The sequence below is a fragment of the Brassica napus genome, chromosome A10, assembly GCF_020379485.1.
Source record: "Brassica napus cultivar Da-Ae chromosome A10, Da-Ae, whole genome shotgun sequence".
NCBI lineage: Eukaryota > Viridiplantae > Streptophyta > Magnoliopsida > Brassicales > Brassicaceae > Brassica > Brassica napus.
In genome coordinates, this window is record NC_063443.1 from 6834343 (window position 1) to 6857645 (window position 23303).

The 23303-nt window shown below is 35.6% G+C and overlaps 3 protein-coding genes and 1 pseudogene across 3 annotated transcripts; 3 read left to right on the top strand and 1 right to left on the bottom strand.

The window, feature by feature from the left end:
• The first annotated feature begins 10323 nt into the window (after positions 1-10323).
• Positions 10324-12655, top strand: LOC106406522 (calcium-dependent mitochondrial ATP-magnesium/phosphate carrier protein 2). Its single transcript, XM_048742216.1, has 4 exons — positions 10324-11145; positions 11227-12018; positions 12116-12206; positions 12321-12655. Exons 1-4 carry the CDS (start codon positions 10707-10709, stop codon positions 12496-12498), a joined length of 1500 nt encoding a protein of 499 aa, XP_048598173.1. The 5' UTR covers positions 10324-10706; the 3' UTR covers positions 12499-12655.
• A 1143-nt stretch (positions 12656-13798) lies between these two features.
• Positions 13799-14631, top strand: LOC125579116 (chaperone protein ClpD, chloroplastic-like). The gene is made up of 2 exons (XM_048742701.1): positions 13799-14036; positions 14145-14631. Exons 1-2 carry the CDS (start codon positions 13836-13838, stop codon positions 14457-14459), a joined length of 516 nt encoding a protein of 171 aa, XP_048598658.1. The 5' UTR covers positions 13799-13835; the 3' UTR covers positions 14460-14631.
• A 2072-nt stretch (positions 14632-16703) lies between these two features.
• On the top strand, positions 16704-18996 carry LOC106406773 (protein FRIGIDA). Its single transcript, XM_013847507.3, has 3 exons — positions 16704-17703; positions 17915-18087; positions 18182-18996. The coding sequence occupies exons 1-3, from the start codon at positions 16833-16835 to the stop codon at positions 18833-18835; spliced, it is 1698 nt and encodes a 565-aa protein (XP_013702961.2). The 5' UTR covers positions 16704-16832; the 3' UTR covers positions 18836-18996.
• Positions 18900-20355, bottom strand: LOC106406774 (annotated as a pseudogene).
• Between the last annotated feature and the right edge of the window lie 2948 nt (positions 20356-23303).

Genomic DNA, 23303 nt, shown 5'->3' on the forward strand with positions numbered 1-23303 from the left:
ATATGTTAGTTGGTATGTAGATTGTTACCTGCTATGTAAATATTTAGCTGATAGATCTAGAGTTACATGTTTTCGATAAAGCATGAGGGCATTTTCGTCCGCACAGTATCAAAAAGTTACTATTTTTTCGGTTTAATCACATCATGGGTATTTAGCTAATATGGATCTTTATTGGGTATATTACACTAATGGTCTCTTAAAACAAATACATGAAGACTGGTAAAAATAACTATAAAATGAATTACAATTAGTATTTGGGCCTTAATGAGTTTTAAACGAATATATGAATTTCTCATAAGAAGACAATAGCATTGACCCGTTGACATTGAGCATGTAAGCTATATTCAGAAGACAAGACGAGTGAACAAGTGGAGATGTTGTTGCCGCATTTGTGTCTGTTGGGATTATCTCTTGTATCTCCTGGTGTGGCTGTGTTTGTTTCTCTTTTATTTGATGGGTAATATGTAAACAAAAATCATTGTTATTTGTATATATCATAGTGTAACTTACTCTTTTTTTTTAGGTAATTTCACTGATCTTAGTTATCGTCTTCGTCTTCTTCGTAAGCATCTGCGAAAGTAAGTATGTAAATTGTTAAATAGCTGGCCGTGTAGTTTGTATTTGTTTAGTTGGCTCAATGTATGTGTCATTGAGTTTAGTTGAGTTGATTGGTTTGATATATTTGTTTTGAAGTTTATTTGTAAAATTAGACAAAAAGAGAGGTGATCATTAATGATTCGTCTTTTTTGGGATTATAGTTTTTTTGGTGTTTTGATTGTTTGGGTTATCGTGGTTTCTTTTAAGATGTTTTGTGTAAGAATGATAAGTAAGGGAGATAAATAGACGACCACAAATCTTAGGTAGGAAATATTTTTGATTATTGATGTTAGCACAATATAGACAGTAATATAAAAAGATTATGTGCTGATTGTTTCTTACGGATCAATGAGGAGACGGATAACGACTCGAGTTGTTTCTTTGGTGAGATCAGAGCCGTGGACATAAGCCCAACCACATCAGTGAGTTTAAATATCAATTATGATATCAAAACATAATACAAACTCATATGCAATATGATAATATACATGGGAGTTCTAGGTTTGTGTTCGCAATCACTTGGAGATTGTCGAACAATCTAATCTTGACTGGAGATTGATCTCAGGAGCATCCGTGGTGACTTCATCAATAATGGTTAGTGAGATGAAACGAATGAGGAATAGATGATCAGTTATCTTGTACATGCTTGAGCACCTAGCAACCTTAAAACGATCGACTTTCACAATGGAACCTGCTTTCAAAGATGGCATGTAATGATTAGCACATCCGACGGGAGTAAACCCATGAATCACATAATTTATAAATAATATTATTCAACAAAGATTCAGGAAATCAATTAAAACAATTATGTTAAATAAGTGTGATAGATCGAAGATTAACTTACTTTTTCATCAAGGAAGAGAACTGTGATTCCCACAAACTCCATGTCTTTCTTGAAGTTCAGGGAATCCCAGAAGCGAGGAAGCCAGAGGCTATGCTCTGACTACTACGACCAAGACGGAGAGACTCAAAGGTTGAGTGACGGACACCGGGACGCCGGTTTGACGAACTGGAGAGGTAGAGAGAAACATTTTCTAGAAGATGGTTAAATCTAAGAGGAATCAATGAGTTTTGTGGAGATGCAGATTGGGTTCATCAAAGATGAAAATCATATATATAGGGTTTACAGAGTGGCTACAAATCAGGAACATTTATCATCAAGCGATTTAAGATGTGGACATGAAGAGTTCACCGGTGAAAAAATAGATTACGAACTGACATATGGCACAACTCTGTAACTCAGACTTGTTTGAGACAATGATGAAAAGAACTCAAACTCATGTTAAACGACAGCAGTTTACAATATGGGAAAACTATAATTGTTGCAAACTTGAGTTTTTTTTCATATAACGTGATGAATCTCATTTAAAAATGAAACCCATAACACACTTGTAGGCCCAACCCTCAGAGGAAGCCGAAGAAGCAAGGGCTTCCGACCTTCATAAATATATATTAGGTTCGGCCATCAATGTACAAAATATCATTTAGCTTAGTGGTATAAATGTTGGTGTTTATAGCTCAATATATTAGGTTCAGCCATCAATGTACAAAGTATCATGTAGCTTAGTGGTATAAATGTTGGCGTTTATAGCTCAATATCCCGGGTTCGAATCATGGACTTGACACTTTTTCACACTTTTTAAAGTAGGATCCACAAAACGCTGATGTGGCGCGCTGAGGAGTGAGCAAAAACTCAACTATTATAATAGCTTAGTGGTATAAACGTTGGTGTTTATAACTCAATATCCCGGGTTCGAATCATGAACTTGACACTTTTTCACACTTTTTAAAAGTGGGGTCCACAAAACACTGATGTGGCGCGCTGAGGAGTGAGCAAAAACTCAACTATTATAGTATAGATTATCTTCCCATTATAAACTATATACCACATCATACATCTCATTACAAGATCTCATTATAAGGAATACGTTCAATTCTTCTTTAGTAAAATAACATATTTTTTTTGGTAATAATCTCACATTTAAAATTTTGTGATCAACGGTTTGAATTTTTATTATAACAAAATACAAATGATTATAAAATTATATGAACAAAAATCTCATTTAATATAAATTCATATTAAAATTATGTACAATATAAAATAAATATTTTAGCTCTTAAATTTTCATTGAATAAGTATTGAGAACTTAATAATTTAATTTTTCATTTGCATTGGATTTTTATATACAATTATAAATTACTAAAATTATTAAATGTCCATATTGATTTTTTTTGTTTTCAGCAGTTTAAAATTTTTGTTATTAATATAAATGATCATAAAATCATATAAGTATGAAATCTTATTTAATAGATAACCATATTAAAATATGTAATATACATGTATATTAATATCATTTAAATTTAACTGCATACCATAAAAACTAGATAAATATGATTGTTTTGATTTATATATCATAAAAAGATTGTATATAAAAATGATTATTTTGATGTATCTGTTCATGCCAATTTAATTATATATATATAATAGTTACTTGCCTCTCAATTATTCAATATATTAGTATAGGGATATGGGACTGGACACTAAACCATTATTGGCGTATTCTTGGAAGTTACAATGCTCACCAAAACTGAAACATTTTGTTTGGCAAATAATTAATGGTTGTTTACCGGTGTACGTAAATCTTCACTCACGAGGAATTAAATGTGGTATACAATGTCAAATGTGTGGGGCTGAGGAAGAATCTATTAATCATGTGTTTTTTGAATGTCCATTAGCACTTCAAATTTGGGCATTATTCCGACCCCATCTCATTTTACAAATATGGACTATCTCTTTTGGCGGACACCAAAAGAATTAGATTTGAGCAATTTTTCATGGATTCTCTGGTATATTTGGAAGAATCGGAATGCTAAGATTTTTAAAAATCAGATAAGAGATCCTTTAGATCTTCTCCTGACTGTGGAAATTGAAGGTGTTTTGTGGGCTGAATTTCAGACCAAAAATTCTACAAACCGGGCTTCCCCAAATATTGTGGAGAACCATGATGCTTTTGACATAGATAAGTGTTACATTGATGGGGCATGGAAGGAACAAGATGGATTTACAAAAAGGTGGATCAACTGATACCATGATGGGTGCAATGGCTATTCGTAAGAATCTATCACCTTTACATGCTGAATGTGAAGCTTTGATATGGGCGATGGGATGCATGAAAACCATACAAATCTCACAAGTGGTATTTGCAACTGACTACTCTCAACTGGTGAAGATGGTGTCTACGCCAACAGGATGGACGGCGTTCACTACACACATGGAGGAGTTTCTGCGATGTAAGGAATTTTTCATCCTTTACTATTCAACATATTCTGTGGGCACAAAACATAATGGCGGATAAGCTGGCACGAGGTGCTAGGAATCAGCCTTCTGCTATGGTTTATGTTAACTCAATTCCCCCAAGGTGACTCTTGGATCAGAAATCACATTATTTTTGTTCTAGCCTTTTGTTGTAAAAAAAAACATTTATTCAATATTATTATTATTATTATTTATTATTTTATAAAATGTAATAATTCAAAATAAATAATAGTGTAAGTAAAAAGATATGTATGCCGAATGTTCATTCGACAGAAGACGTGGATCTTAATCTAGTGTGTAAATATTTACGAGTTAAATAAGTTACAATAATTGATCATTATCCTATTTACATAAGAACTACTTTATAATTTATATGTATAAATTTTTATTTCAAATTTCATTATGTTAGTTCTACATGTGATCTTGTGCAGAATATTTAGTTGGTTTGGTTATCATTTGAGTATTTTGGGGGTATTGATTGAGCTTTATCTTCATACTTTCGCTTTACTTATTTTTAAATCACTACATTTAACAATTATGTTGTACCTTTATTTTTAAAGCATACATCAAGTTTCTATTAATTTTTACCAATCATGCTTTAGCTTTATTTTTGAAGCTACATCAAAAAAATTAAAGAAAATTTTGTTTCTTATATATTTTAGCCAAAAACCTACATCTTCTTTTTATAAGCCGTAGAAGCTGCAAAATGAAAATAACTATCTATAATATCAAATAAATTAGATAATAATAATAATAAACATTTATAACTATTTTAATTTCTTTGGGTGTTTTTCAAATTGTTGAAATATTTTTTATTACATATCACATTTTAAATAATAGTAAATTTTGATATTTTATAAAAAAATATTAATATAAATTATTTAATTGATAAAAATAATTATTTCATATATACATTACATAGTTCTCATATTATATTTGCAAATATCTACAACCTATACCTTACAGCTGCAACAAATTTAAGTATAACAAAAGTCTCTGCAAAAAAATACAGTATACAGTAAAAACTTTACCTTTACAACTAACTTACCCACAACTAAAATTTTACAGCCACAATCGAACTAATCACCACTATTATATTGCAGATCACATACTTCAAATTATGTGAAGACTGTGTCATGGGAAATACACAAAGAGTGAGTTTTGGCTCAGCTCATCAAGTAACGAAGAACAAGTTAGATTACGTTCACTCCGACCTTTGGGGCTCTCCAAATGTGCCCCACAGCCTCAGCAAAAGCCAATACACATCTCGTTTACAGATGACTTTTCACGTAAAGTATGGATATACTTCCTGAAGTACAAAGACGAAGCTTTCAGAAATTTTGTAAATTGGAAGCAGATGGTTGAAACGCAGTCTGAAAGGAAGCTAAAGAAGTTAAGGACCGACAATGGTCTCGAGTTCTGTAACCACCTGTTTGATGACTAATGCAAACAAGCAGGGATTGTAAGGCATCACACTTGCACTTACACTCCACAGCAAAATGGAGTTGCTGAGAGGTTATGTACAAGACCATCATGAACAAAGTAAGGTGTATGTTGAATGAGAGTGGTCTAGGACCGAAGTTTTGGACAGAGCGACTTCAACAGTGGTGTATTTGATCAACATATCTCCTTCATCAGTGTTAGAATTAAAGATTCCTGAAGAGGTTTGGACCTCCTCTATGCCAAATCTTTCAGGATTGAGAAGATTTGGTTGTATAGTGTATGTTCACACAGATGATGGGAAGTTGAAGCCTCGTGCGAAGAAGGGGGTCTTCACCGGTTATCCAGATGGGGTCAAAGGATTCAGGGTATGGGTCTTAGAAGAACAGAAATGCATCATCAGTACGAACATCATCTTCAGGGAGGACAAAGTGTTCAAGGAGTTGTCTAATGAGGAGAGAAAAGATGAAGACTAATCAGATGACATAACAAGAACTATCAGTTATGATATCGTAGAAAATTCACAAGAGAAACTCCAGAGTGCTTCTCAAGGTGGATCATCTACAACAGAGGATTACGCAAGCTTCAGCCAGTGTCCATAAGATCAGACAGAGGTTGTGACTGATTATAAGTTAGCAAGAGATCGATCCATAAGACAAGTTTTTCCTCCTGTGAGGTTCAGTGATTATGAGTGTGAGTATGTAACATACGAAGAAGAATACGCTGCTCTTATTTGTGTTTTAGCAAAAGATGGAGGAATAAAACCATGAAGCTATCACGAAGCCATGGAAGATCCTGATAGTTAGAAGTGGGATGAAGCAGCACATGAAGAGTTGATTTCACTCAAGAAGAACAACACTTGGGTTCTTGTAGACATACCAAAGAACCAAAAGGCTATTGCTGTAGATGGCTCTTTAAAAGAAAGCCATGAATTCTAGGAGTTGAAGACCCGAAACATAAAGCAAGGTTGGTTGCTAAGGATTACTCCCAAAAGGAAGGAATAAATTATCAAGAGATCTTCGCGCCTGTAGTAAAGCATGTATCTATAAGGTTTATGCCAACTGCAGTCGTTCATCATGATATGGAGTTAAAGCAAATGGATGTCAAAACGGCATTTCTTCACGGTGAGATTGAAGAGTACATTGTGATGGAACAACAGAGGGATTCGTTGACAAGAAGAACCCAGACAAAGTGTGCCTACTGAAGCGATCGTTGTATGGTCTCAAGCAATCACGAGACAGTGGAACAAGCGCTTTGATGATTTCATGGTTAAAAATGAGTACTGTAGAAGTGATTATGATAGTTGTGTGTACTATAAGGAGATAGAAAATGAGGTGTATGTGTATTTGCTACTTTACTTGGATGATATACTAATCGCATCAAAGGATAAAGTGGAAGTTCATAGATTGAAGGCACTTCTCAACAGTGAATTTTAAATGAAAGACTTGGGAGATGCAAAGAAGATTTTTGGCATGGAGATATAGAGAGATAGAGCAGCGGGTTGCCTATGGGTATCTCAAGAGAGTTACTTAAGAAGAGCTCTGGAAAACTTCAAGATGGATCAATGTAAAGCAGTGTCTACACCTATGGGAGCTCATTTTAAGTTGAAGATGCCAACATATAAGGAATACGAGGAGGAGGTGGAGCTTATGAAAGATGTACCTTATCAGAGTGCTGTTGGTTGCATCATGTACACCACGATAGGTACAATACCATATTTGGTATATCCATTTGGGTTGGTGAGTCGCTTTATGAGCAAACCAACTCAAGAGCATTGCAGTGCAGTTAAATTGATCCTCAGATACATACAAGGAACCATTGATACCAGATTATGTTTCAGAAGACAAGGGGAGTTTGTGGTCAAGGGATATTGTGATTCTGATTATGCAGCAGATCTTGATCATAGACAAACGGCATTGTGTTCACAGATGGAGGCAACACAATTAGTTGGAGGTCTCAGCTATAACAAGTGGTGGCACTTTCAACTACTGAAGCTGAGTACATCTCACTTTCAGAAGCTATAAGAGAGGGTCTCTGGTTAAAGGGATTATCTGAAGAGTTGGGTTTTGGAAAAGACTCTGTGGAAATACATTACGACTCGCAGAGTGCAATAGCGTTGTCAAAAAATGTGGTTTTCCATGAGAGGTTGAAGCATGTTGCTGTAAGATATCACTTTGGAAGAGATCAGATCAAGAAGGGAGTGATTCGAGTATTGAAGATTTCTACGGCTTGCAACCCTGCAGACATTTTTAACCAAGGTACTTGTGGGAACCGAAAATCGCACTGTCGATTTCCGTTTAAACAAGGAAAGTCAGAGAACCCTAGTTTCCCAGAGGTCCCGGATATCTGCTAATACCACACGTTAGGCAATCAGAACACGAGATAACAACGATAAAGTATAAAAATCGTAAATGGAGAGCAAAGAGAAGTCTTATTCCGAATTTGCGTATGAGCGTTAACAACAAGGTATAAGCCTGGGCTCAAGAGCTGTCGGCAAGATTCCTAGTTCTAGCAACCCTAAGACGACTAAACCTAATTGAGTCGCAGCTTGAAATAATAAAAACGGAAAGTTTTCTAATTGCTCTAAGTGCTAAGTTTGCTGTGAAAATTTTTTCTCTCCATGCATCTCGCCTAGGACTCCTTATATACTCGCTCCTGGGTCGGCTTACGCTTTTCCCCTTCTGCCCTTAAGCTGTCATAGCCTAAAAATGGAGATATTCCTTTTTTTTCCGATCTTCGTAATTATCTTCAAAATTTCGTATTTATCCGTGGAAACTTGACATTTATCTTTCCTTGCAAACCAAGCATAAACCGTCCTACGGTTTACGGGATGCTGGTTAAGAAATTGTAAAGTGGCCTTCGAGTCATGTCTTAGGTCTCTTTGGGCCGTCTTTTGACTTGAAGCGTTTATTACGAGTTCTTTCGATAAAAACGAACTTTCCACGGTTTTTATCGTAAAGTTTGATTGATGACTTCAAATGACGGAAAACATGAAATGGGTTCGCTACGGTCTTCGGGAGATAGCATCAAAGGGTAGACGAGAATGCATGGATTCGTATCGTATTGACGTTTTGGCAGAGTTCGGTCGCTACGTAGCGACCGAACGGAACGCATGCTCGCTTGTGAGCGTTATAGTTGTGAGCTAAGTCGTTATTGTTGTGATAGCCAAGAGCGAGAGAGAGGCACCAAGAACGCTTGTACCGGAGCTCGCTTATGAGCGTTATAGTGTGTTGGTGGTTTGATTACAGCTCCAGTGAGCTATAGCGGCTTCTCCTAGTTAATGGAAGAGTTCGGTGAACATTGGGTCAACAACCACCGTGTCGTTTACTTTCTTGTATACGAGTTTGATTAGAGAAGGAGAAGAGAAGAAACATTGAAGTGAATCGAGCTCTTATCATCACAGAGACGTTGATATGGAAATTAGTTACTAAATGGAGGCAGTCATCTCAGCAACGATTCCAAATATTATTAAAAAAACAGAACTATGGATCATCTCTCAAGAAAAAACAGTCTTAACGAGATATTGCATAAAGCTAAAGACATAAGAACCAAGAGAAATCAACAACTTACTGGTCGTGATTGGTATTCGGAAATGGGGAGGGATATAAAATCGATCATCACTTACCATCTCTCATTTATCGCAAAAAGATAATTTTTGAATCTAAAAGATAAGAGAATACAATATTTATTAGAGTTAAAAAGACCAAATTACCATTAATAAAAATATTTGAGTTAATTAAAATTGGAGTGGTAATCTCAATAATATATTAAAGGAAAAATTTCATTAATATATGCCAATTAAATTCCATTAAGCTTTTTCATATCCAAACTTTTTCGCTATCCAATTTAATACCTCAACTAATTATTTTGTTCATTTTAATAAACAAATTTTAAAAATTTATCGCCTTTAATACCCAAATTTTATTTATTTTAATTAAAAATACTAATAAGTTTCAAACAAAATTTAAAAAATCTAGGAAAAATAATCCAAATTTTTTTTTGTAATTTTATTTTAAGATTTAAGAAAGAAGGCAAATAAATTAGAGATAAATTTTTTTAAAATTTAATTTTGAAGAAAAAATAAATAAATTCATTTTCTATTTCAGAAAAAACTGAATTCAATATTTAAAATTTTTATTACAAAATTTAAGATTATACACAGTTTAGTTAATTTTATTTCTCAGATAGAAAATAAAATAACAATTTTCTGATATTTTATGTAATTTTTAGAGATTTTTAAAGTTTTTTTTGAAATTTATTAATATTTTTAGTTAAAGTAAACAAAGTTTAGATATTAAAATGTGCATAGTTTTTAATTTTTGTATATTAAATGCGCAAAATATTTAACTGGGTTTAAAAAAACTTTGGGTACTAAAAAGGTTAATGAAATTTAGTTAGAGGAGATTATTGAATTAAAGATTTTATAAAATTTCATTTTTTGTCAAATCCTAACTTATTGGATATGGTGTTTGTAAAAGTTCTAATAAATCCTAGGTTATTGGATCTAACATTTGTATAAATCCTATTAAAACTCTTCTTACTGGAAAAAGTGGATTTTCATCAATAATTTATATCAGAAATATTTGGATTATTAGAAAAAATGATTTGTCTCTTCAAATTCAATAGAAAAGAATACCTCCTCCTAATAGTATTTTTTATGGAAAAATTTATCTATATTAAATAAATATAAAGTTAAATTTATAATATACTTTTGTTTTAATTGAGGAGAAGAAGATACATTCATACCAATGTCAACCATTGTGTGAAACGTGGGATTTTTCAACAATTTGAACCGATTTAAATGCAAAAGCTCCGGGAGGTGTGTCAAGATAAATCTAGTATCTTTGGACCCGTCAACCATCACTAAAAGATATTATATCATCTATAGTAATACGAGAAAGTATATGATGAATGGAATATAAAAGGGAAATTAAACTTTTGGTTTCCCAAAAAAAGATTCATTTTTAAAATGGAGAAATGAATAAACCAAAAAAAAAGTGACAATGATCACATAAAATCGAATATCCAATGCGAATCTCGACTCCACACCGTTAGAGAGATTGGCCTTTTCCCATTTCCACCTCTCTTTCCCTCAGCGTCACCTGTAAGCATCAGCACAAATCCACCATTGTGCTTTTGAGTCAATATCTCTTATAGTTCTTCATTGGATTTACATCTATCTGCCTGATCTCACTGAAGTCATCTTGTTATTGGAGTGAATCGAATAATCAATCATCCCTCTGCGTTACGGGTTTTAAATGGTAAGCGTTTTGGAGATCGTAGATTACATTCGTAGTAGATCTGGGTATATATGATCAATCTTCCCTCCAATTCGATTTCAATCTGATCGATCATGTCGAGTCACCATGGCGTGGAGCACGTTGGATTACCGACGCAAATGAAATCCAAACAGGGCTCGTGCAACCCGTTCAAGAAACCCGGACCCGTTTCGATGGATCACGTTCTTCTGGCTCTCCGCGAGACGAGGGAGGAACGGGACGTGCGAATCCGGAGCCTATTCAACTTCTTCGACTCTGAGAATGCTGGGTACTTGGATTGCGCGCAGATCGAGAAAGGGCTGGTCGCGCTTCAAATCCCAAGCGGGTACAAGTACGCCAAGGAGCTGTTTAGGGTTTGCGATGCGAATCGAGATGGGCGTGTGGATTATCACGAGTTTCGTCGCTACATGGATGATAAGGAACTCGAGCTCTATCGAATTTTTCAAGCTATTGATGTTGAGCACAATGGTTGCATTTCTCCCGAGGGACTCTGGGATTCTCTCGTTAAGGCCGGTATAGTCTTCTCTTCTTGATTTTGGAGTGTAAAGTGCAAACCTTTTCGTCCTATAAGCCACAACAGCTTGTATATTGCAGGAATTGAGATAAATGATGAGGAGCTGGCTCGCTTTGTGGAGCACGTTGACAAGGACAATGATGGAATCATACTGTTTGAAGAATGGAGAGATTTTCTTTTGTTGTATCCTCACGAAGCCACCATCGAAAACATTTACCATCACTGGGAAAGAGTGTGTCTTGTAGACATTGGAGAACAAGCCGTTATCCCGGAAGGAATGAGCAAACATGTTAAGAGAAGCAACTACTTCATTGCAGGTGGCATAGCCGGTGCTGCTTCTAGGACTGCGACTGCACCTCTCGATCGCTTAAAAGTCCTTTTGCAAATTCAGAAAACCGATGCTAAAATCCGAGATGCCGTAAAGGCGATATGGAATCAGGGTGGGGTTCGGGGTTTCTTTAGAGGTAACGGGTTGAATATTGTGAAGGTTGCACCAGAGAGTGCCATCAAGTTCTATGCCTATGAGCTTTTCAAGAACGCTATTGGTGAAAACATGGGTGAAGACAAAGCGGATATCGGCACTACCGCTAGACTTTTCGCTGGAGGTATGGCTGGTGCAGTGGCTCAAGCCTCTATATACCCTCTGGATCTTGTCAAAACGCGGTTGCAGACATGCACTAGCCAAGCAGGTGCTGCTTGTCCCCGGATTGGAACGCTCACTAAAGACATATTGGTTCATGAGGGTCCACGTGCCTTCTACAAAGGTCTTTTCCCTTCACTTCTCGGGATTATTCCTTATGCCGGTATCGATCTTGCTGCATATGAGAAATTAAAGGATTTGTCCAGGACATATATTCTTCAAGAGGACGCCGGTAAATCTCCTTATTGCCATGTGAAATATGCTATATTTTTTTTCACATTCAGGCTTGAGCGTAGACTCATTAATCTTGGCTCGGGTTTGGACTTCAGAACCAGGTCCGCTCATTCAACTAGGATGTGGAACCATCTCAGGAGCTCTTGGAGCAACCTGTGTTTATCCTTTACAGGTTGTTAGAACAAGGTAAATCGATTCCAATGCCTCTTTGCTTTTCCTGCATAGAGAAACATAGATCAGTTCTCGCGTGCGTTTTGAAGTGTTTTATTCATATATTTTATATATGTTTCTGTCTAGCAGAATGCAAGCGGAGCGAACAAGGACGTCAATGTCTGGAGTATTCAGGAGGACAGTAAGTGAAGAAGGGTACAAAGCACTCTACAAAGGGCTTCTACCGAATCTTCTAAAGGTTGTTCCTGCTGCAAGCATTACGTATATGGTCTACGAAGCAATGAAAAAGAGTCTTGAACTTGATTAATGACTTCATTTTGATATTGACGAAAGAGTGGAAATAATAATGAAAAAAGAGAACCTAGTTAAAACTAGGTTGTTTTTAACATGCTTGATTCTTCTAATCATCATTTGTAATGAGATTAATATACTTTAATGTTGTTGTTTCTTTAAACATTTTTTCTTATTGTAGAAAGCTCTCTATAGATTCCAATTCCTGGCTGAACAAACTTCAGTTACGTTTTGATAGAGAGCGGAAGCTAAATAAAAGGATAGAAGTTGGGAATACTCTTCCCCGAGTTTTCGTGCTTAGAAAGCTCGTTAAAGATTAGGAATATTCTTCCTCGTACTATAAGAGCTCGTTTAACTATAAAACTCAATGTTTATTCATTATCAAAGTTATTCTCTACAAAAGCTCCTGAAAACTCATATATCTATTACTAAGGGTAGGTCTATGCTACGCGCGGGATTTGATGGTCGTGTGATATATATATAACTATATTATTGTGTATTTTTATTACATATGTTTTATGTTATATGTTATGATTTGCAAGAAAGGTATATAATGACGTTGATCGTTTTAAAGTATGTTTAGGCGTGAATGATTTATAAATGTTAAGATTGTTTAAATTAGATTTGATGGTTGTGTTTATATTAAGAATTTGTTGTATATACAATACCATATAGTTTGGATGAGGTTCATGTGGTCTTTTGATTGGATGTTATTGACAATTCCGAATACATAATTGGTTGGTTAATGTGGTTTTCTATATTTTGAACTTTGAAGAATGTGTTTGGGGGTCTTATGAGTATCATTTGTTGGAATGAATTGAGCAATAATAGATTTCGTTACGCTTTATGATAGGCTGCATTTGACATTTAAGAGGTAAGTAAAACAATGTAAATTATAACATAAAATGAGTGAGTGATATATAATCAAGAATTCCTTTTGACATTTAAGAGGATATTAATTTTTATTGTTGTCATTTTGTATTTTTCTGAAATGGCTAATCTGAACTTTTTTATTTATATATACATTGAAATGTCTAGGGGTTAACCCGGCTTGCGGATGGATAAGTAAATGAATATAAAAAATATAAAATAGATTCAATAAGTATATATTATTTAAGTGTACTGTAGTAATATTAAATTTTACTCTCTTTTTTTCTTACATATCATAAATATATCTCACATTTTTAAAAAATATTTACGAAAGAATAATTTTTAAAATATTTTTCTATTTGTTGTCTGACCAAAAAAATAGTCCTACCGGCTACAGAGTTGACCATATCTTTCTCCATGTTCTTGTATTGGAATCCTTGTTTATAGGGAAGGAGAGTATCTTTCAAGAACGCACTGATCATAATGACCTCTAATGTCGGATCATCAGCCATTGCCAAAGGAAGACACGGGTCTATAGGTTTTATCCTCGATGATGACGAAGATGAAGCATCTTACGCTGGAATGAAAGCTATGGTAGTTGAAGAACTCAAGAACTATTTCCGACCTGAGTTGTTGAACCGGATAGACGAAATCGTCATTTTCCGACAGCTTGAGAAGGCTCAGGTTAGTCATTTTCTCTACCTCTGAACCTTAAACTAAAACAGAACTTAGTGGAACCAAAAGTCAGATTAAAATTCATAAAAATCAAAATCTTCAACTCCGATTTTACAGATGATGGAGATCCTGAACCTGATGCTACAATACTTGAAGTCGAGGCTTGTAGCACTTGGAGTCGGTTTAGAGGTTTCTGAACCTGTCAAGGAGCTTATATGCAGACAAGGCTATGATCCAGCTTACGGTGCACGGCCACTCCGTAGAACAGTCACAGAGATTGTGGAAGATCCACTCAGCGAAGCCTTTCTTGCTGGGAGCTTCAAGCCCGGTGACACGGCTTTTGTGGTTCTCGATGATACTGGAAACCCTTCGGTTCGGACCAAACCAGATTCTTCCACTGTACGAGTTACGGACAAGAAATCAATCGCATAGTTTACAGCATTGGAGGATTGTATATAAAGATTCTTTGGTTATACTCACTCGTCTGATACTTGAATCTCAATTGCTTGGTGCAAACCTGTATATATAACGATACATAGTGGATAGTCGTGAGGTAATTGTATTAACTATTAAATTATTAAGGATTTGTTCCTACTTGAATTATTTTTACTTTAGTTTTCTAAATGGGCTGAATCATGCGTCTGCATGGAAGAAGAGTTGAGGAACAAAATAAAAGAGAAAAAAAGATGAGAGTTGAGAACGTTTATACGTTCTTAGGAAAAAGAAAAGAATGATTATACACTATACTAAAATAGAAGTCATGACTTCTTTCATGTATAATATTAAAAATTAACTATTATTTAGAAAGTTAAAACTACATTATTTTTGTTGTATTTGCAAAATAAAATCGTAACAATATATTTACGTTGTCTTTACTCCATCAATATAACTAAGAATATTTGGAGCAACTTTTAGAACGTTAGTTAAATGATTATAAAAATACTAGGTGATTTTTCCGTGATTTTTCTGTGTTTTTATAAATATTTATAAAATAAAAACTCAACAACTTAGGAAACAACTCTTCGGGAAATTGAACAAAAACATACAAAACTATCAGAAAACGGCAAAGACAGATAATATATAAGTATCCTTGACACAGTATATTCTAACTAACAAAGAGTATAAATGATCAATCGATTCTCTCACATCATATTTTGATGCAGATTGGTCGGTTTGGCTGATCAGAAAACCACTCATGTAGACATATGGCCAAACCAACCAAGGGTGTCAAGATCCAGCTGTGAAGCAGAGTACAAGGATGGATGTCACTAACACAGTTTTGTTGGATACACAACTTAATGCTAAAGCTTATATCATATCACAATAGCTTCTCTGGCGTATTGACACAACATCTGTTTTGTTTTACATTGCTACAAATGATTAAAGCATCAAAGGACTAAACATGCCGTGTTTGACTTTCGAGCAAGAAGATTGCTATTTTTAAAATCAAGGTTCTAATAGGGCTGGGTTAGTGGGTCAACCCGCCCCGCATGATCCGCCAATCTGAGGTCGACTCTATTTTTTTTATTCAAAATTTTGACCCGCATAATCCGCAAAAGGAAAATTGTACACCCGCACCCGCTCCGTTGATATTTGCACGTAACCCGCAGATAATATTAAATTTAATAAATAATTATTTTTATTATATATTATTTACTTTTTTATAATAAAATTAATAAAAATTATACATTTATAATTTAAATTAGGAAAATATCCTAGGACAACACTAAAAGTGTTTATGTCACAAATATAAACTCTAAGGATCAAAATGACCAAAATGTTTCATTAAAAAGGTAAATATACAATTATACCGCTAGAGTTAACTAAAATAATTATTTTTATTATATATTATTTACTTTTTTATAATAAAAGTAATAAAAATTATACATTTATAATTTAAATTAGGGAAATACCCTAGGACAACACTAAAAGTTTTAGTGTTTATGTCACAAATATAGACTCTAAGGATCAAAATGACCAAAATGTTTCATTAAAAAGGTAAATATACACTTATACCGCTAGAGTTAACTAATCCAAACCTAGGGGTGGGGATTTGAGATTGAGATTTAAAATTTTATAAAATAAAAAATAAATATTAAAAATTAGAAAACAAAAATAAAAAATTTAAATAGTTTCAAAAAGTATTTTTCGAATTACAAAATTTTTTTTTAAAAAAATTCGAAGTTATTTTTTTTTTAATTATAAAAAGTTCAAATTTGAAAACATATAATCTAAAACTAAAAAAAGTATTATTTTTTTATTTTTTATTTTTAATATATATCTAGGGTATTAGGGTCCTTTTACCTATTAAATAAAACATTTTAGTCATTTTCCTCCTTTTTGTCTATTTTTGTGATCAAAACTTGAAAATGGTCTATTTATGAGAATTGCCTTTTAAATTATATAATTTTCATTATTTTATATAATTATTTATTTATTTTTTAAAAAATATTGAAAAAGAAAAAATTTATTTTACGGATCGGCGGGTAACCACGACTCAAATTCAGCTGACCTGCACCTGTTCCGTTTCAAATCGACCCAACCCGCACTCGTACCCGCATCAGCATGTCGAAATTTGTGAATCGGTCGATCCGCATCCGTTCCGCTTTACTCGACCCGCATCCGCATGTCGAAATTTGTGAATCGGTCGATCCACACCGCGGCAGGTCAAACAGGGCGGGCCCGCGGATAATGACCAAATTCCCAGCTCTAGTTCTACATACCTTATCTCTCCTGACATCTTAAGAAAACTAGGGATTCATAAACAACACACATCTACCTTTCTTCTTCTTCTCCGCAGTTCCCATGGCCTTTCGTAATGGTTCTCTGATCCCTGCCCATGATCCATCCACGAGGGAAAATCAATCATCATCGCCGACCATACAACGGGGAACCGTGCCTACAAACACTGAAATCACGATCGAACAATCTAACCATCCTCAATTTTTGAAATCGATCGACGATTTAACTGCGTTTTCAGCTGCAGTGGACGCCTTCAAACGCCACTACGACGACTTGCAAAGCCACATGGATTACATCAAGAACGCCATTGACTCCAGTCTCAAGAGCAAAGGCATCACCGCCGAGTCTCCCTCCTCCCGATCGCAGTCTCCTCGAAACGATGCTTCCGGAGAAACAGTAGCGGAGATTTCGGATAAGGTGGAGCGATTGTGCGAGTTGATGTGCAGCAAAGGCCTGCGTAGATACATGTACTCGAATATCTCTGACCGAGCTAAGCTGATTGAAGAGCTTCCTGCAGCTCTGAAGCTAGCCAAGGAGCCTGCTAACTTCGTGTTGGAATGCATTGGCAAGTTTTACTTACAAGGGCGCAAAGCTTATGCGAGTGATTCCCATATGATCCCTGCCAGGCAGGTTTCGCTTCTGATCCTGGAGTCTTATCTTCTAATGCTTGATCCGAAGAAGCCCTTTGATAGAGTTTCTATCAAGGATCAAGCCGAGGCGGCTGCTGTTGCGTGGAAGAAAAGGATGATGAGCGAAGGAAGGTTAGCTGCGGCAGAGGCAATGGACGCTAGGGGTTTGCTTCTGCTAATTGCTTGTTTTGGGATTCCTTCCAGCTTTTCGAGTATGGATTTGTTTGATCTGGTACGGAAGAGTGGTGCTGCTGAGATTGCTGCTGCTCTAAAACGGTCACCTTTCCTTGTCCCTATGATGTCAGGTATCATCTTTTTTCTTGAGTCGATGAGTGGAGTTTCTTTTGTGGTCAGGATTCAGTTCCCATCTTTATTTTTGCTTCCTTATAAGAGCTTAAGAGTATTTTAGAGTGCAATTGCCTTGGAAGTAGATCATATGACTCTTCTGTTGCATTGAGTAATGTTCGATGAAAGGGTTTAGTAACTGGTCCTAACACAATATTCTATCGGTTGTAGGTATAGTTGATTCAAGTATCAAGCGTGGAAAGCATATTGAAGCTCTTGGGATGATTTATACCTTTGGGATAGAGGATAGGTTTTCGGCTTCTTCGCTTCTAACTTCATTCCTAAGGATGAGCAAGGAGTCATTTGAGAGGGCAAAACAGAAAGCTCAAGCACCGATAGCATTTGCATGTCCCTTCTTTACACATTAGCTACCTCTTCATTGACTCTTTTTTTCCTCTTCTGATTCGTACCATTGTTTGCGTTTTGTTCTCTTAACAGAAAGAGGCCAACCAAAAGTTTTTAGCTGCGTTGTTATCAGTGATGAAGTGTTTGGAGGCTCACAACTTAGACCCAGAGAGAGAAGTACAAGGGTGGCAGATCAAAGAGCAAATGATTAAGTTGGAGAAAGACATTATTCAACTCGACAAACAGATGGAAGGGGAAGCAAGATCCATCAGTTTAATGGAGGAAGTGGCATTGATGAAGAGATTGTATAACCAACAGTTGAAACGTCCAAGGTTGTCAGACATGGAAATGCCACCAGCAGCTTCCTCATCTTATTCTTCTACCTACCCGGACCGAAGCTTCCCTAGTCACAGAGACAATGAAATATCAGCTCTTGTCAGTAGTTACCTCGGCCCATCATCAGGTTTTCCTCATCGTTCAAGTCTCAGGAGATCCCCTGAATATTTAGCTCCATCTAGTGGGTTAGGAAGAAGTGTACCTGCATATGAACATCTGCCTCCAAATTCTTACCTTCCCCTTCCAGGACGGCACTCTCCGGTTCAAGGACAGAGACTTCCTGGAGAGTACACCCCTCCAATTCATGGGCAACAACAAATACCATATGGTCTACAAAGGGTTTACAGACATTCACCATCTGCAGAAAGATACTTGGCTTTGCCCAAACTCAGGTCTCCTCGAAACTCATAAGAAGACCACATAAGAGGAATGTAAAATATGTAACAAAGGTTTTTGTTTCTCCAGCAACAGTCTCAAAGAATTATTTAAAGATTTAAGGGTTGATAAGCAAAGTTTACACAGTAAAATTGACATTTCATTCAGATGCTAATGTTACGATTGATTCTTAGTTATTTTAGTCAACCTCAGATACATCAACATCACTATCTAAGTAAACCTCTGGCTCTTCATCCTCCGAATTCTCTTCATCTTCGGTATATGTTCCTTCTTGTTCTCTTTGAGCTGCTCGAGCCATTGCAGATTCTAGCCTCGTGCTTACTGTTTCCCATGAATATATTTATGTACTCAGCTCTTCGGTTCTGCGCAGAAACACAACAACATGAAGAGCATTGAGAACCACTGCTTTCAAGATCTAGTGAAGAAATAATTCGCATTTTGATGGTACCTCAAAATCCAGATAGTAAGCGTGCTATTTGGCACAATGAGGCAAAAAAAAAAAAAAAAAAAACTACGTCAGAGATTAAGAAACCAATTTTCTAGTTGAAATTAAGGGAGGGAAATCAATAGCTTATATTATACCTCCCATGTATCAATGGCGAGAAGTGGCTGCACATAAAACGATGGACAAAAAAGTGTGACATCAGATCCACTGCAAACAACAAAGATTCATCTATGTTTTAGACACTTACAGAATAATCCCATACGAGCGGATTTACTGCATTGGGAGTTTTCACTATTACAAGCTTCTTGTCTTCCTCCTTTGGAAGTGGATTTATGGCATTTGCAACATCCAGTCTATTCGCCTTGTCTGCATCAGTTGAAATATGTTTTGGGATTAGCAATTTATTTATTTTCGTGGAGAAGCAAAAGCAAAGTAAAAAAAAAAAAAACACTCACATGCAAGCCAGGTCCAACCGGAACCAAAGTTGGAGGCTGCAGCTGCCTTGAACCTTTCTAAAAAGTCATCGAAAGAACCAAAATCTCTCTCTCTATCAGTCTGAGGAGATATCCACTTGGCTTTCCTCCACCTCCAGGTTGAATAGACTCCCAGAAGAACTCGTGGTTCCATGCCTGCAAATCCCATCATATAACCCAATTCACATCCAACCCTGAGAAAGGAACTAGAGAAGCAATATTTGGCATTTACCTGTGCGGCGTTGTTGAAGGCAGGAAGCATATTGCCTCTGTTGTATGAAAGAAGCACAACCTCTTCCAGCGACAATCCATCAAGATCCGTGCCTAGGATTTGCTTGTTCAGGTTCTCTACATAAGTTTTGTGATGCTTGCCCCAGTGAAAATCCAAAGTGTCCCGGCTCATATGCGGTTCCAGAGCATCCTACCAACCATTGAGTCAAAACACGCCATATTTCAAATCTTAAAAGTTGGGTCTTTTTGACTCTACTCGTTTCCTATTGAGTTTAGGGAAACGTACAAGAGGATATGGAGGATGCTTAAGCTCAAACCCCGCTGTTATAACAGCCACTTTTCTCGAGAACCGTTTCTGCCCGAATCAAAAGAATGTGTTATTAAGTTGTTTAGAAATCAAAGCTATTGTTGGGCTAGAGTGATAGCTTTGGAAACAAAAACAAGTTCAAGTTTTCGTTGAAGCATGTCATCAAACACTATATATGCACACACTTACTCTCCGTATAGGGTTTATCAGTTGATTGGAGAAAAAGGAAGTTTTACCTTTTCGTTTCGTTTCCATTGCATTCGCCCTGTAACTTCACCAAAAATAAGACCCTTGTCAAAACTTAAGCGCTTCGTAGTCAGCTAGACAGAGACAGAAAAGAGTGATAGAGAAATAGAGACCTTGACAAGGAAGCAGAGAGCACGACGATAGAGACCAGAAAGGGGCTGTAACTGCAACCGTCATCATCTTTCCTTTCCTGCGTTACTGTTAGTGTCTGCAACGAATATACAGAGACACACACTCTCTCTCTATTGCTAAATAAGAGAGGCTTCTTATCTCAAGCACTATCATGCTATATATTACACAATGCCCATAATAAGTTTCTTCTTTTAAATTTGGCTCAATTTGGTGAATATACAAATTGTAAGAAAAATTTGCGGAAATGTGCATTTTTTTTATTAATTTGCAAACATGGAGTTTCACCATGGTGCATTGACGCTTCAGTCCTCGACAGCTATTTAACATCTCTAGCAGCTTCTACCACTAGCTTCTACCTCTAGCCTGATATTTGTCAACTAGTGAGTTATCTTATAGTTTGATAGGTGACATGTTGAAAAGGACGTCAACGGTTTCAAAAAGATAATAGCATACGTGTTTCTATGTCTTCCACAATCTAACCATCAAACTAGCAACAAAAAAATAATTAAAAATGAAAAGTTCAAGGATATTTATAAATTTATGGACATAATGGGTTTGAGCACTGTTGGAGCAAACTGTTAAAGGACTTATTATGAACCAAATCCAAAACCACCTTCGGGAACTAACTATGGCGCGAGAGAATTGGATTCCATGTCCATCTCATGGTCAAATAAATCAGTTTCGTTGGACCATCTCATCCATGTTGGTCTTAGGATGAGACAAATCTTCAAGATCTACAACAGATATCTCGAGAAAGAGAATGGCATATGATCTCCTTTTGAAAGAGCTGAAGCTTTAAAAGAGCGAAGATGGTGTAGGCAGCTAAACGGAGCGCGGTGGCGCTGGCAGAGTCTTTCAGAACACGGCCATGGAGACAAAGATTTTTCGAAGTACAACGATGACGGCGGTGGAGGCTGAGGTTTATGGGCACACGGCATTGAAGGCTGAGGCGACAACCTTCAGGAACACGTGGACGCGGAAGATGACTGATCCTTCATAGGGGGCAAACATCAAATCAAGTATCGGCAGAGAACTTTCTGGCTCGGTTGAATCGAGCGAACCAACCAATTGGACATACACCATCTTTTCTAGACGTATGATGCGATCTGGATTTCTGAAACAATTGGTATGAGAAATGGCAAAAGTTAAAGGAAAATGACATGAATTTTTGAAAAAGTTAGTTCTTTGTAATGAATATAGTTCTGGAATATTTAACTAGCTCTCGTAGCTTAATAACTACTGAAAATGTGTATGAAGGATTTATAGTATCTATGTGTCAGAGTTATGGAATGGTATGTCTATAGGTTTATGCACAAATCATTATTACAAATGCGTTTTGACTTTTAAGACAACTCACCATGACACCATGAATTTATGTCAGACCTGTGTCAAGCCCTATATTTCGGTAAGCATAGGTAAATAGGGTCACTTTGGGAATTAGAGAAAAGTGTACAGTCTCATGTCCACTTACCTAATAAAAAACTTTTTTGTTATTATCCAGTGCAAATTCCCTTTAAATTTTCCCAACAAAATTAACACTAATCACTAGGCATAAATACTTGTTTGGCCTATTACATCTCCAATCCCACTCTATTTTCTAAACTAAACTCTATTACCGAATAAAATCTTCTCAACACCACTCTATATCTCATTAGTGTAACTCTATTTCTTACTCTATATTTGGAGTAACTCTATTTCTTATTACTCTATATAGAGTAAAACTTTTTTATTTATATTTTAGTCCTTTTATTTTTTAATCTTTTCATTTTGTAACTATTTATGTAATTTAATTATCCAAACATCACATAATTCTCTTAAAACAATATACAAATGTTTGAAAGTTATTATTATTAGCCAAAGAAAACAAGAATTAAAATTTAAAATAATTTTATAAAATTAGCCAAACAAAACAAATATTAAAATTAGAAATAAGCAACATAACATAAATTAAAATCATAGATAATTATAATTTAATATTGGAAAAATTCTTTTAAAATATACGGACTAATTTTCATTTGCTAATAAAATACACGAACTATTTTGAATCTCCGTTTAATACACGAACTAATTTTTGTTGCCTATTAAATACACAAACTTTTGAAATTCGCAGGTTTTACACATCGTTTTAGACGGCGTTAACTATATTTAACGGCAGTGACGACGGCATTAGTGTTTAATTAACACGTGTTTAAATTTTGAAATACTTTTAAAAAAAATACACAAACTATTTTTTATTTGCTAATAAAATACACGAATTATTTTTGGATCCCCGTTTAATACACAAACTTTTGAAATTTGCAGATTTTACACATCGATTTAGACGATGTCAACTATGTTTAACAGAGTGAAGACAATGTTTTAATTAAAGAGTGGTTTAACTGTGAAAAGCACGCTCACCCTCAGCCAAATGAAATTAATTTGAGTCAGTTTCAAGTCGAGTTTGGCACTCTAATCTGTTCCAACCTCTTTTATTCTCCAAAATATGTTTCTTTTCTTCTTCTTTACTTTGATTTCCCTTTATATTGATTCAAAGTGGAGTAGATTTCCATGTCGTAAAAAAGACGAAGAAAACTGCATAATTTTAAACGAGTTTCTGATTTTGGAATTAGTTTAGTTTTATGCATTTATAATTCTTGTTCTTCGCTTAGA

Coding starts and splice junctions, on each gene's coding strand:
- LOC106406522 (XM_048742216.1), top strand. CDS start 10,707: ATGTCGAGTCACCATGGCGTGGAGCACGTTGGATTACCGACGCAAATG. Junction 11,146..11,226: donor GGATTCTCTCGTTAAGGCCG/GTATAGTCTTCT, acceptor TGTATATTGCAG/GAATTGAGATAAATGATGAG. Junction 12,019..12,115: donor TATTCTTCAAGAGGACGCCG/GTAAATCTCCTT, acceptor TTTGGACTTCAG/AACCAGGTCCGCTCATTCAA.
- LOC125579116 (XM_048742701.1), top strand. CDS start 13,836: ATGACCTCTAATGTCGGATCATCAGCCATTGCCAAAGGAAGACACGGG. Junction 14,037..14,144: donor GACAGCTTGAGAAGGCTCAG/GTTAGTCATTTT, acceptor CCGATTTTACAG/ATGATGGAGATCCTGAACCT.
- LOC106406773 (XM_013847507.3), top strand. CDS start 16,833: ATGGCCTTTCGTAATGGTTCTCTGATCCCTGCCCATGATCCATCCACG. Junction 17,704..17,914: donor CCTTGTCCCTATGATGTCAG/GTATCATCTTTT, acceptor TATCGGTTGTAG/GTATAGTTGATTCAAGTATC. Junction 18,088..18,181: donor CTCAAGCACCGATAGCATTT/GCATGTCCCTTC, acceptor TTCTCTTAACAG/AAAGAGGCCAACCAAAAGTT.